General features: G+C 67.1%; 1 protein-coding gene across 1 annotated transcript; it reads left to right on the top strand.

The window, feature by feature from the left end:
- The first annotated feature begins 440 nt into the window (after window positions 1–440).
- AMOTL2 (angiomotin like 2) lies at window positions 441–11431 on the top strand. Its single transcript, XM_075004413.1, has 10 exons — window positions 441–742; window positions 1956–2750; window positions 5077–5299; window positions 6816–6960; window positions 7340–7432; window positions 8700–8995; window positions 9240–9532; window positions 9705–9916; window positions 10191–10334; window positions 11224–11431. The coding sequence occupies exons 2-10, from the start codon at window positions 2011–2013 to the stop codon at window positions 11280–11282; spliced, it is 2205 nt and encodes a 734-aa protein (XP_074860514.1). The 5' UTR covers window positions 441–742; window positions 1956–2010; the 3' UTR covers window positions 11283–11431.
- Window positions 11432–11722: the final 291 nt, after the last annotated feature.

Genomic DNA, 11722 nt, shown 5'->3' with positions numbered 1-11722 from the left:
TTGTTTCTCCGGGTGGTGCACAGCCCCCCGCCCCCGCCTCGGTGCGCTTCAGAACTATTCTGCACAGGGATGGGGAAAAAATCAGCCCCTGGCTAGAAAAGAGTCGGGGGGCGAAGGGGGACCTCGGTCAGGACCCATCAGACTGCGGGCCCAGCCCCGCGCCTCAGTTTCCCTCCCCCCGCTCTGTCTCGTCCCCCTAAGCGGCAGTGCGCACCCGAGGGGCGGGGGGCTCGGGACCCCGGCCTCACAGGCCTATCGCTCTCAGGGGCCCGGGCCCCCAGCCCTGTCCTGGACCCCCCCCCACCCCTCCATCAGCCCCGCCCCCGCGGCACAGCGGCGCCCCCTGGCGGAGCAGCGCCCGGCGGCTCCCGGGGGGGGACCTGAAACTCCCGCATTCCTGGCATAGCAGCGCCCGCAGCCCGGCCGGAGCTCAGTGCCTGGCGGCAGCCGCGGCCGCCGGATCGCTGCGTGGGGCGGCTCCGCCGGCGGAGCGCACCCGCCAACCGGCCGCCCCGGGGCCGGGGACCCGAACCCGCGGGAGGCAGCGCGGCTGGGGGCCAGCCGGGCGGGGCCGCTGAGCTCCCCTCCGGGGAAGAGCCCGGCGCCCGCGGGGGGCTGGTGCGCAGAGCAGGCCCCACCTCCCGGGCGGGGGAAGTCCCACGCCGGCGCCCCCCCTTCGCACACCGCGCCCCGGCACAGCCCCGGCCGCAGCGAGCGCGTCCGCCCCGGCTGCCCGCGGCAGGTAAGGCGAGCGCCGCGGTGCGGGGCGCGGGTGGATTTCGTGGGTCGGGAGCTCGCGCGGGCGAGGCCCGCAGCCGAGGGCAGAACGCAGGGCCCGTGGGTGGCGGGGTGCCCGGTCGCTCGGGAGGCCGGTGGCCGCAGCAGAGGCGGTGGGGTGGGGTGGTGACATTGCTGGCGGTGGCCGAGGCGGGGGGTTGCCCTTATCCCAGGCTCCCCGCCCGGCTCCAGGGGCTCCCGCAGGAGACGCGTTTCTTCCTTCGCCCCTCACCGCCCTCCTGTGCCGCTCAATCGGCAGTTCTCGTTTCGTCTCGGCCGGCTGTCGGGTGGACGCTCCTCGCGCCGGCTTAATTTCACCGGCACCTCCGGCTCGGAGGAGGTGGCGCTGTCCCAGGAAAGCTCGTCGCCTGACAGGTCATTCGGTCAGTCTGGCAGGTGCTGCAGGACCGGTGGTTTGGTTCAGCGAGGGTGCAGACGTCCACAGCGACCGACCTCCCGGGGGCTCTTGCCCCGGCCGTGCCCAGGATGCTCGATAGCTCAGTAAAGTGTGTCAGACTTGCAGATGAATTCCAGCTCCGATGCCCCCCGCTGTAAGGTTGGGGCAGACCCCGTTTGTCGGCCAGTGGTGGCTTTGAGATTTAAGGTTAAGTGTTGGCCTACAGGTTTATGCATATTTCGGTTCCCGGTGTCGGATTGGCGACCCTGGGCCACCTCGCCTGGCACTCGGAGAGGTGCCCCCCGCCAGCCCTCACTACACACGCACGAGCAAAGGGGCCCTGACTGCACACGTTGGTAACATCACGTGAGCTGCTCTTCCCAGCACAGTAAATAAGTCGGGCTGAGTCTCAGATGCTGGCACGTTAAGCCCAGATGCTGAGGCTGTTCACCTCCCAGGGAAGTTAGCAGATCCCCAGGGCTGGGGTTCCTCGCTCCCCACCAAGAGCTGCCTCCTTTAGGACGTGGAGGGGGGGCCCCAGCAGCACTGGGCATCGGTAGGGGAGCTGCGTTCCCAAGGGCCTCGTTCTCCGTGGCCTCGCGTGGAATTAGTGTCAGCCTGGGCTGGGCAAGGCTGGACCGATGCTCTGCGTCCCACCCACGCCCGCTGTGACTTGGGTCCTTCGTGACAGAGTGCGGCCAAGGGACAGCTGGCAGAGCACAAGCTCTGAAAACAAGTCCCAAGTAACCCCCACCCTGACGTCTGTGCCCCTCTCTCCTAGGCCAGCTCGCAGGGACTGGATCAAACTGCTGCTCTGGTGGCAGCCCCAGCCGAGGATGAGGACAGCAGAGGACTCCTCCGGGACGGTCCTGCACCGGCTCATCCAGGAGCAGCTGCGCTATGGGAACCTCACGGAGAACCGCACGCTGCTGGCCATCCAGCAGCAGGCGCTGCGGGGCGGGGGCGGTGTGGGCAGCCCTCGCTCCTCCCTGGAGAGCCTCACCCCAGAGGAGAACCAGATGGTCCAGCAGTCCACCCGGCAGGAGCCCCAGGGCCAGGAGCACCACGGCGACCCCGGCTACCTGGAGAACGGCGGGTACCGGCTCGGCCAGCCTGCACACAAGGGCGAGGAGCTGCCCACCTACGAGGAGGCCAAGGCGCATTCCCAGTACTATGCCTCGCAGCGAGGGTCGCAGGCGGCGGGCCCCTGTCCGGGGGGCCCCGCGGAGCCCGGCCAGCGCAGGGTCTACGCCCCTGACAGCAGCAGCCAGCGCCCGGACGAATCGCTGAAGCATGGGCACATGCGGTCGCTGAGCGAGCGACTCATGCAGCTCTCGCTGGAGAGGAACGGCGCCAGGGCCCAGAGCCACATGAGGTCCTCCCACAGTTACCCCCAGCTGGCCAGGCACTTCCCGCTGCTGGCCCCGAGGGGGCAGCACGCCGAGGGGCTGGAGCCCCGGGGCCCCCCTCCGGACTACCCTTACATCATCCCCCCACAGGAGCCCGCCATCGGGTACCTGGCGGATCCCAGGCGCTGCTCCGGGGAGGGGCCGGGATTTCAGCCCTCCGACGTCAGGTAAGCACATTCCCGCTCCCTTCCTTCCCAGGCCAGAGCCAAGCGGGAAGGGGACCGGGTAGGCTGTGGCTGTGCTGCGCAGCTCGTGGACAGGCCGTGGCACAAGCAGAGAAACCCCTGGGTGCAGAATAAGGAGATGAGCACCAGGGGCACCCTGGCATTGAGCCCCTGGCTGCAGGGGTCCTTACCCTGCCCCCGGGTCAGTCTCCTGCAGCTGCTGTGGGGAGGAAGGAGGCTTTCAGCTGATGTTTGAAGTGTGTGGGCACATCGGTCTGCAGGGTGGCTAGGCCAGACCTCACTCAGAGCTGCTGCTTTGCTGGTCTTTCGCGTGGCCAGAGCGGAGTCTCTGGTTAGTGGAAGGGTTGGAAGGGAGGAAGGAAACGGCTCGGTCTGGGAGGGTGGAAGGAAAGTGCAGGTCTGGGCAGCGCTGGACGCTGGGACTGCTCTGAGGGAAGGTTACATACAGGGTGGCCTTCCCCCGGGAAGCCCTGCCGAGCACATGCCTGCGCTTAGCCATTGACACGGGCTTTGCTCGCGGGGAACCGAGTTCTCGGCCTAAGGCACCTGAGCCCTGCTGGCGGGCAGGCGGCATGTCAGTGCCAACCCCCGTGGGCAGATCGCCCAGCTGCACTCCGGCCTTTGTGAGGTCGCAGGTCCTGGCCATTTCAGGGAGTGCGTCTTCCACTCCGCTTGCCCATAAAGCCCTTCTTTGGTTGCTTACACCAGGGACTCCGGCCTAGCCGAGGAGACAGCAAACTCCGAGCGTTCCCCTGCTCCTGTCACCTCCCTGCTCCCCCCCGGGACCTGTCCACCAGCCGGCGAAGCGGGTGGTGTGTGCTCTGATGGGCTGTGCTCTGGTTTGGAGCAGCAGTGAAAGGGGAGGGGACTGGCAGTCCTACAGACCCCTCAGCCCCACGTTGTGCGGCCAGCCCGTGGCTGTGGGCGGCCATGGCTCTGCCAGTCAGGCTGCCGGGGGGTGGCCAAGCCGGCAGTGGGGCTGCGGCATCTTTGCCCTCTGATGTGGTGAAAGAGCGGGTGTGGGGGTCACCTGCGAGAGCATGTGATCTGCCCAGCCCCGCCCGGCCCCGTGCAGGATGTGTATTGATAGGAGGGGACCGCCGGGGGGGCTGTGGTGCCAGTTCAGGTGCTTCTTGGGCGGGAAGGGGCCCACGCTCATCTCTCTTCCCCCCACAGGCACCAGGGTCTCCCTTCGCTAGTGGGATCTCCCCTCTTACCCACGAGGTGCAGCCGACTCCCCTGTTCTCCCTCCCTCTGGCTCTGCAGGGGTCCGAACGCTGGCCAGCTTGGACAGCACCCACAGCCGTAGGCCAGGAGCCGGCTTTCAAGAGCTCAGTGCCCCTAAGAGCACTTGGACAGGCGGGAAAGCTGTGGTGGGGTTATTCCTCCCTGGTGGCCTGGCGTTTCCCCTCCACTCCTGCAGCCTGAGAAGAGAGGGGGCAGAGTGCGGTGGCATTGCGCTGGGCTTGGCCGCCCCAAACAGTGCGCTCCTCTTGTGTGCTTACGCACTGGCTGCTGGGGCGGGGTGGTGTACGGCTTCCTTTGGAATGGGAGCGAGACAGAAGGGACCCCGTTCCGAAAGGCCCTCGGGGCTAAGTCCTGTTTCCAGAAGCGTCGTAGGCGTGGAACCCTGGTGGGCCTCTGAAGTAGTGGGAGTTGGGCAGCTAGGTGCCTTTGCAGCTCTTCCTAGGCACTTAGCTACATTCCTCGGTGCCTAAATCCCTTTAACAATCTGGTCTTGGTCATTTTTGCTCTGGGTTTGAACAGCACCGAGCACAGGCTCCTCCGTGGAAGTGTCCTGCTTGGTCTCGTTAAAGGCTGTCCCACGAAGGTGACGCTGTAAGGGCACCATTGCCAGGTTCTGTCCTGGGATGTAGGCGTGGCTGCGTGCACCGGGGCCCTGAATGAAACGGTGCCACTGACCACAGGGCGGGTTGGCGACCCTGGCTTACAATTTGCCCCTTAAGGTTCGAGGAAATATTGCGAGCGTGGGTGAGATGAAAACCTCCTCGCTGGGGCTCTGCCCACAACGTTCTGAGCAATTTGTGTGACCATGCAGCCCACGAGCCCCATGTGCGGGGCGAGAATCCCCAGCGCTAGGTGCTGTACAAACCCAGAGCCGAAAGACGATCCCTGTGCCGGGGCTCAAGGAGAGAGAAGGAGCAGTGCGAGCTGGGCCAGGCAGTGGATTGTGCCAGAGGCTGGCTAGTGGTGTACACCCCTCCCCGCCGTCACTCCATCCCTTAGCCTTGATCTGAAGGGCATCATGGCGGCGCAGACCAAGGCTGATTCTTTGTGCCTCTCCTAGGGTGATGCAGGCCCACCTGCCCCGGGCTTTCCTGCCCCCACCGGCTACACTGTGCCACGGCCCCTTGGGCTCGCTCACGGCCGCCGGGGTGGAGGCTCTGATGACAGCCCAGGCCGCGTCGGCCAGCAGCCACCTGGCCCAGGTGGAGACGGTGCTGCGGGAGAACGAGAAGCTGCGGCGGGAGCTGGAGAGCTGCAGTGGAAAAGCCAGTCGCATAGAGAAGGTAAACGCACCGCCTGCGTCTCCCCAAGCAGCGGGCTGCGGCCCAGCTCCTCCAATGTCTCCCTGGGCCTTGGGGCGGGGGCCAGGCACTGCCAGCAGCTATCGGTGCTTCCCATCTCTGCTAAGGCAGCCCGGCAGGGTTCTGTCCAGGGCAGACTCGGTTCACGTCTGAGGGCTCAGCAAGGCAGTCCCCAGTCCGGGTGCAGGGGCCAGAGAGGAAGCTTGCTCAGCGCCTGCCGGCCCTTCGCTTGCAGGCGCACGCTGCCCCCTCGTAGCGCGCCGAGCCCCTCCGGGTCCTGGCTTTGCTCGCGGGGCAGATGGTGGGTGGGTTTCTCGCATCGAGAAAGACCAGGCAGGTGCTGCGAAACCTCCCGCCTCTGAACAGCTGTGGCTCTGGAGCACCCAGCACCGCAGGCCCTCAGCCAAGGCAGTTGTTGGGTGGATAAGAAAGAGCCCATTCACCGGCTCTCGGGCAGCGCCCAGGCCTGCCACAGAAAGCCCTTTGTGCAGAGGCGTACAACGGAGGCCTGTTCCAGCACAGCCACGGGGAAGGCCTCTCCCCTCAGGACAACGGGCTGGCGGGAGGGGCACGTGCCAGGCGGGCAGCGGTGGGGGCCAGGGGCATGTGCCGGAGCTGGGGAGGAGTACGGCACGAGGAAGAGCGGCGAGCGGGTGGAAAGCCTCGGGGAGAACGTGCGTCTCCCTTGTGGTTGGCCGCAGCAGGGCAGAGGCGGTGGCGCGCTCTGATCCTCAGCGTTACGGACGTGAAGACACAGCCGAGGGAGGGACGCGCAGAGTCTGGGCAGCCAGCGAGAGCTAGGAGCGGGAGATCTGCAGCAGCCCGGCAACAGCGGGGCTGGTCCCTGCGGGTGGAGCCGCTCCAGGAGGGCTAAGCGCAGGGGCGGAGGGGGAGAGCCGTCTCCTTTCCCAGGGCCCGGGCAGGCCGAGGGAGGTGCTTCTCTCTGCCACTCGGGGGCACTGGGGTGAAGGAGGAGGCGCCTGGGGAGCCTGACCGCTGAAGACGGCCGGTGCCTTTCGGAAGGGGTTGGCGCCGCGTCTCTGAAGGGCAGGCGCCCTTGCAGCGGGCCAGCAGAACTGGGCCTTCCGCGGGCGGCTGAGGGCACAGGGCCTGGCGCCGGCGCCGCAGGGCGGTTGTAGTTCGTGTGAGGTGGCGAGAAGGGGTGCGGGGTTGTCCCAGGGAGGTGCCCGTTGCCTGCTGACTGAGCACTGGCCTGGTGGAGGGTGCAGCCAGCAAGCTGCTCTTGTGCCCATTCAGTTCCTGTCAGGCTTCTGCGCTCACTATGGTCTCAAACCCCAGCTGTCCAGGGCCCAGGAGGAGGCAGCCGCAGCTCACGACATTGGTCTCCTGGGGGGAGGGCCAGTGACGGACACCGCAGCCCCACTGCGTTTGCGGCACAGCTCCCGTTGAAACCTCCGCCGGGGCCGTCCGGCCGTCTCCTCTGGTCTCTTCCCCATCCCAGGGGTCCGACTTCAGCCGGTTGTGTCGTTCCCCACAGCTGGAGACAGAGATTCAGCGAATCTCCGAGGACTACGAAAACCTGATGAAGGCGTCTTCCAAGCGCGAGGCCTTGGAGAAAACCATGAGGAGCAAGAAAGATGGGGAGATACGGCGGCTTCAGGATTTCAACCGGGATCTGAAAGGTCAGGAGCGGTGGCCGGCGCTCGACGGGGGAAACCCTTGGGCCTGCTCCCTTTTCAGACCCTCGGGTGGTTGTCCGTCTCGGCCGTGTGGGTCCTTGATCAGCGCAGTCATTTGGCCACCTGTTCTCCAGCCTGGGTCTGCTCTGATCCTGCTGTTGAGGATACCTCCAGCGCCAGTTAGTGGCTCCCCCGTGCTAGTCCCCGTGATCCTCTCGTCTCTGGTGACGCACCCCCAGCGCTCCGGGTCCTGATGTGCTGATGTCCTGGTACATCAGGCAGGTTCCTGGGTGACCGGTACCACGGATGTCTAGCAAGAGCCAGGCTGCTCCCAGCCCGTTCATCCTAAACCCGATATCTCTGTCTGTTCAATCCCAAACAGAGCGGCTGGAATCCGCAACCAGACAGCTGGCCAGCAAGCATCAGGAGAGCCCAGAAAGCAGCCAGGGGACAGTGGCGAAACTGCTGGCACAGAGTAAATCCTGGGAGAGGGTTTGGCCCTGGCCAGTGTGCTGTGCCCCGGTGCAGGGCCAGCCCGGGCGCGTGGTGTGTCCCGGCCACTCTTGGGGGGCGGGGGGGTGTTGGGCGGGGGAGAGGAAGGAGGGGTAAGGCCCCTTTAAGCTGGGAGAAGAGGCAGCTCCGCTCCAGGAAGCATTTGCCCTTCCCCAGGGAGCGCTAAGCTGTTCTTGGCACTCAAACCGGAGCCATTAATCACAGCGGCCATCAATGTGACCTGGATTCTTCGCATTCCAGCGGCTGTTCCGGCTCTTCCAGCGTCCGGGCCACACTCCCGCCACTCCGAATTTCCCGCTGGCCTGGGCTGGGGGGTTAAGGAGAAGCCGCTTTTGCCAGCAGCTGGCAATGGGCCTGGCCTGAGTCCCCTTCCAGCGGGGGCAGCAGAATGCCCCCGGGAACCCCAGGGCGGGGAAGGGGACCTGCCCCCAGCTGTCAAGGGTCCTGCCAGCCCCGAAAGCTGCCCCCGCGCCGGCCACCCCAGGAGGGGGTAGCAGGGGAAGGCAGCCAGGGTGGGTGCTGGTCCTGCAGGGCTGGAGACTGATGGACCAGTGGCCGGGGGGAACAGCTGGGCTTTCTGTTTTCTCACGTGAGCGCTGCCGCAGGCCAAGGTGGCCCTGACCAAGGCGCTTCCCCTTAAGGCCCGACTTGGCAAAGCCCTGGCTGGGGTCGGTTCATTGGAGCTGGTCCTGCTTTGAGTAGGGGTTGGACTAGATGACTCCTGAGGTCTCCTCCAGTCCTAGGACTCGCTGGGGTGAAGGGGTGAAAGCCCAGGGGTCAGGCAGGAGGGAGCTTGCTGTGCAGCGGGTTTTAAGCCAGGGTGCTGGTGCCAGGAGCCAGCTGCCCCCCAGTGAGTCTGGCGTGCTCAGCCAGAGAGTCGGGTGGGGAACCGGAATGGCCGCGCGGTACGAGGCAGGAGAGGAAGTCCGGTGCAATAGCAGGGCTGTGTGGGGCCACAGGGCTGCACCAGCCGCCGTGGCACAGGGGGCTAGGAGCCAGGGTGAAAGCAGCCTTTGGGGAGTTTGCTTCTGGCTTGCCCTGCGCCGTGGCAGCGGCCCAGCCTGGCCCCGCCCCCAGCAGGCGGCGGTAATGGTACCGTGGTCGCCGGCCCCAGGGAGGAGACACGGCTCAGCTGTCCCAGGGGTGAGAGGCCACTGGCTCCGAGCTGGAGCCCCCAGCTGTGCGCCGGGGGTGTCCGGAGCAGCAGCTAACGGGTCCGCCCTTTCCAGACTACGAGCACCAGCAGGAGAGAGAGAAGCTGGAGCGGGAGGTCTCGCTGCTGCGCAGCGCCAACGAGGACCAGCGGCGGCGGGCGGAGCTGCTGGAGCAGGCGCTGAGCAGCGCCCAGGCCCGGGCAGCCAGGACAGAGGAGGAGCTGCGGCGGAAGCGGGCCTACGTGGAGAAGGTGGAGAGGCTGCAGCAGGCCCTGGGTCAGCTCCAGGCCGCCTGTGAGAAGCGGGAGCAGCTGGAGCTGCGGCTCCGCACCCGCCTCGAGCAGGAGCTGAAGATGCTGCGGGCCCAGCAGGTGAGGGGGGCTCGCGGTGCCGGGGCGAGGCCTGCAGCCGAGCGGGGCAGGTGGCGGCTGGAACAGGCGAGTCCCGGAGGCGCCAGCCTCCTGCTGATGGGGTGACACAGGGCGCCCAGCACAGTGGCGCAAGGGGCCCCAGGCTCTGGAGAATCCCTGGCGGCGGGGCCCACCTCTGCTCCTCACCCCCCTGGGGCTTTCTGCCAGTCCGTCCCGTGTCCCGACACGTCCTGTGCTACCGCAGAGGCAGGTGGGAGCCCCGACGGGCGGCTCCCCGGAGCTGAGCGCGCCCCTGCTGGCGGAGCAGCTGAGAGAGAAGGAGGAGAGGATCCTGGCCCTGGAGGCCGACATGACCAAGTGGGAGCAGAAGTATCTGGAGGAATGTACCATGCGGCAGTTCGCCATGGACGCGGCCGCCACCGCTGCTGCCCAGCGGGACACCACCATCATCAACCACTCCCCGCGGCACTCCCCCAACAGCAGCTTTGACGAGGGGCTCCTCCTGGCCAACCACAAGCACCAGGAGATGGAGAACAGGTCGGTCCCGCCAGGGGCTTTGGCGCTGGCCTCTCGTTACCCTCGCTTTCGCCTGGGGCCGCTCGCGCTGTTGGGCGTTTGGAAACTGGCTTTCCAGTTGGCCGCCAGGCGGTGCCAGGAAGTCGGTGTCCTTGCTGTGGGCGCTGACTCGCCACGCCCTTGCATTCCTCAGGTTAAAAGCCCTTCACGCCCAAATCCTGGAGAAGGACGCGATCATCAGAATCCTGCAGCAGCGCTCGCGGAAGGACCCCAGCAAGACCCCGCAGGCCTCCCTTCGGCCGGCCAAGTCCGTGCCGTCCGTCTTTGCTGCCTCGGGGGCCCAGGCGTGGCAGGGGGCCCCCCCCAGTGAGCGGCTGGCCGAGGGCCCTTCCCGAGGGAGTCCAGGTGAGAGGAGGCGCCCGGTCCTTGCCCCTTTGGGTAGCATTAAAGCCCTGCTTGAAAGCCGCCTTGGCTACGTCTCCTCCATCCTTTGGCATTCCGCTGTGCCGAGCCGGCGCGTTCCCTGGCCGGGGGCTCTGGCCAAGGCGCAGCCTGATGGCGAGGGTGTCGGGGGGGAGCCTGAACACCACAGCGGTGGAGCTGTCCTGTGGGCAGCCAGCGAGGGCCCGGTTCCCCTCAGTATTTCAGAGCTAACGGCAGCTGTTCCTCCCTCCTCCAGCTGTGCGGGGCCCAGCCGAGGAGACAACCGGCCCATCGCCGTGCAGCCCTCTCCCCTTCCACGCCAAGCGCGGCAGCAAAGACGGCAGCACCCAGACGGAGGGCGCGCCCGAGAGCAGCCTGGGCGAGGGGCCTGGCTCCCCAGGTAAGTCCTGCCCCCAGACCGGACTGTGCGCCGCCTGAACCCAGAGACTTCTGCTCGGGGAGCCCGGCCTAGCGGAGGGGTGAGCCAGGAGCTGGTCCCTCCGCCCTGCCTGCCGGGGCCCGGCCCTCCGCCAGCATGACTCAGTGTGAGCGCCAGAGGTGCTGCCGGGCGGGGTGGGGCTGGCCCCAGGGACCAGGGCAGTGTGGGAAAGTAGGGGAGGGGAGGAAAGTGATTGTCTCCCGGCTTTGTCTGCGCGCGATTGGGCCGGGCTTTGACCTGGGCCCTCCGGGCAGCCGTAGAGCCCAGCTTCGCAGCGCGCCCCGGCTGGGCTTTTCCGCTAACCGGCTTGTAGAGGCTGGAGGGAGGGATCAGCATCTGCCCTCGGGTGCACTGTGGCATTGTCCGTAGAGAGAGCCGCGAACGCTTGCAGGGCCCCCGCCCCCAGCCTGACCGCCAATGGAAAGGCGGGAGCCGGCAGCGCCGGGGCAGGGTTGGCTGTGACAGGCCACTGGGTTTGTGTGAGCTGCTGCTGAGGGTGGTCCCCAGAGGGGCGAGCCTGGGCCCAGCCGGCAAGCTGCGGAGAGAGGGCCGTGGCCGCACACGTGATTAGCGATTTGGGGGGCCCGACTGAGGACCCCTTAAAAGGGCCTGATTCTCTGAAGGCCTGGCTGATGGTCAGCCCCCCTGGGTGGGCCCCAGAATCACGCATCCCGTTTTAGGGGCTGAGTCTGCACTCTCTCTCGCAGTCAGTGTGAAGTCAAGGAAATGGTGCGGCCCTGTCGATTCTGGGGGTGCCTGGGGGCTGGGCTGCGCTGGGCGCTGTACAGACAGGACAGCGGAGCATGTCCCCGCCCCAGGGAGCTGACGATCTGTGGTTGTTTCCTTGCAGAGCCGGCGCCTGCGGCCAGGCCCGTCAGCCTGTCGGACATGGTGGAAATTCTGATCTGAGGAGAGGCAGGTGCCTGCCTGCTGCCTGGTGACCCTGTGCCCTGGGCAGAGCAGAGTGCGGCTGCAGGGCCCTTTGGCTCCCGGGAGCCTGGCTGGGCTCCTGCCCTGGGGAGTGCCTGGACAAAAGGAGCTTAGGGCCCCCTGCCAGGGGAGCAGCCAGTGCCGTTTGCACCCATCGGCTGCCGCTCGTCTCACCTGCTTCCCATGCCGCACGTCCCTCTCCCTTCGCCGCGGGGATGGCGCTGGGGGCCGGAGCTCCCAGCCGCGACCCACAGGAGGGCGGCGTGCTGGGCCTGGCCGGGGGGGTAACCGCTTTCCAAGGCCCAGCTCTTGCTGTGCGCTGGGGGGACCGGATTCCCGTTGGGCGGGCGGGCCGTGCTTCGGAGGAGCGTGCCGTTGAGTGGCCGCGTCGTGCCCAGTGGCTGGTCCCCAGAGGCACC

This window comes from Carettochelys insculpta, chromosome 10, assembly GCF_033958435.1.
Source record: "Carettochelys insculpta isolate YL-2023 chromosome 10, ASM3395843v1, whole genome shotgun sequence".
In the NCBI taxonomy this organism is placed as follows: Eukaryota; Metazoa; Chordata; order Testudines; family Carettochelyidae; genus Carettochelys; species Carettochelys insculpta.
The sequence above is the reverse complement of the archived record's forward strand: the minus strand, read 5'-3'. Positions and strand labels throughout refer to the sequence as shown.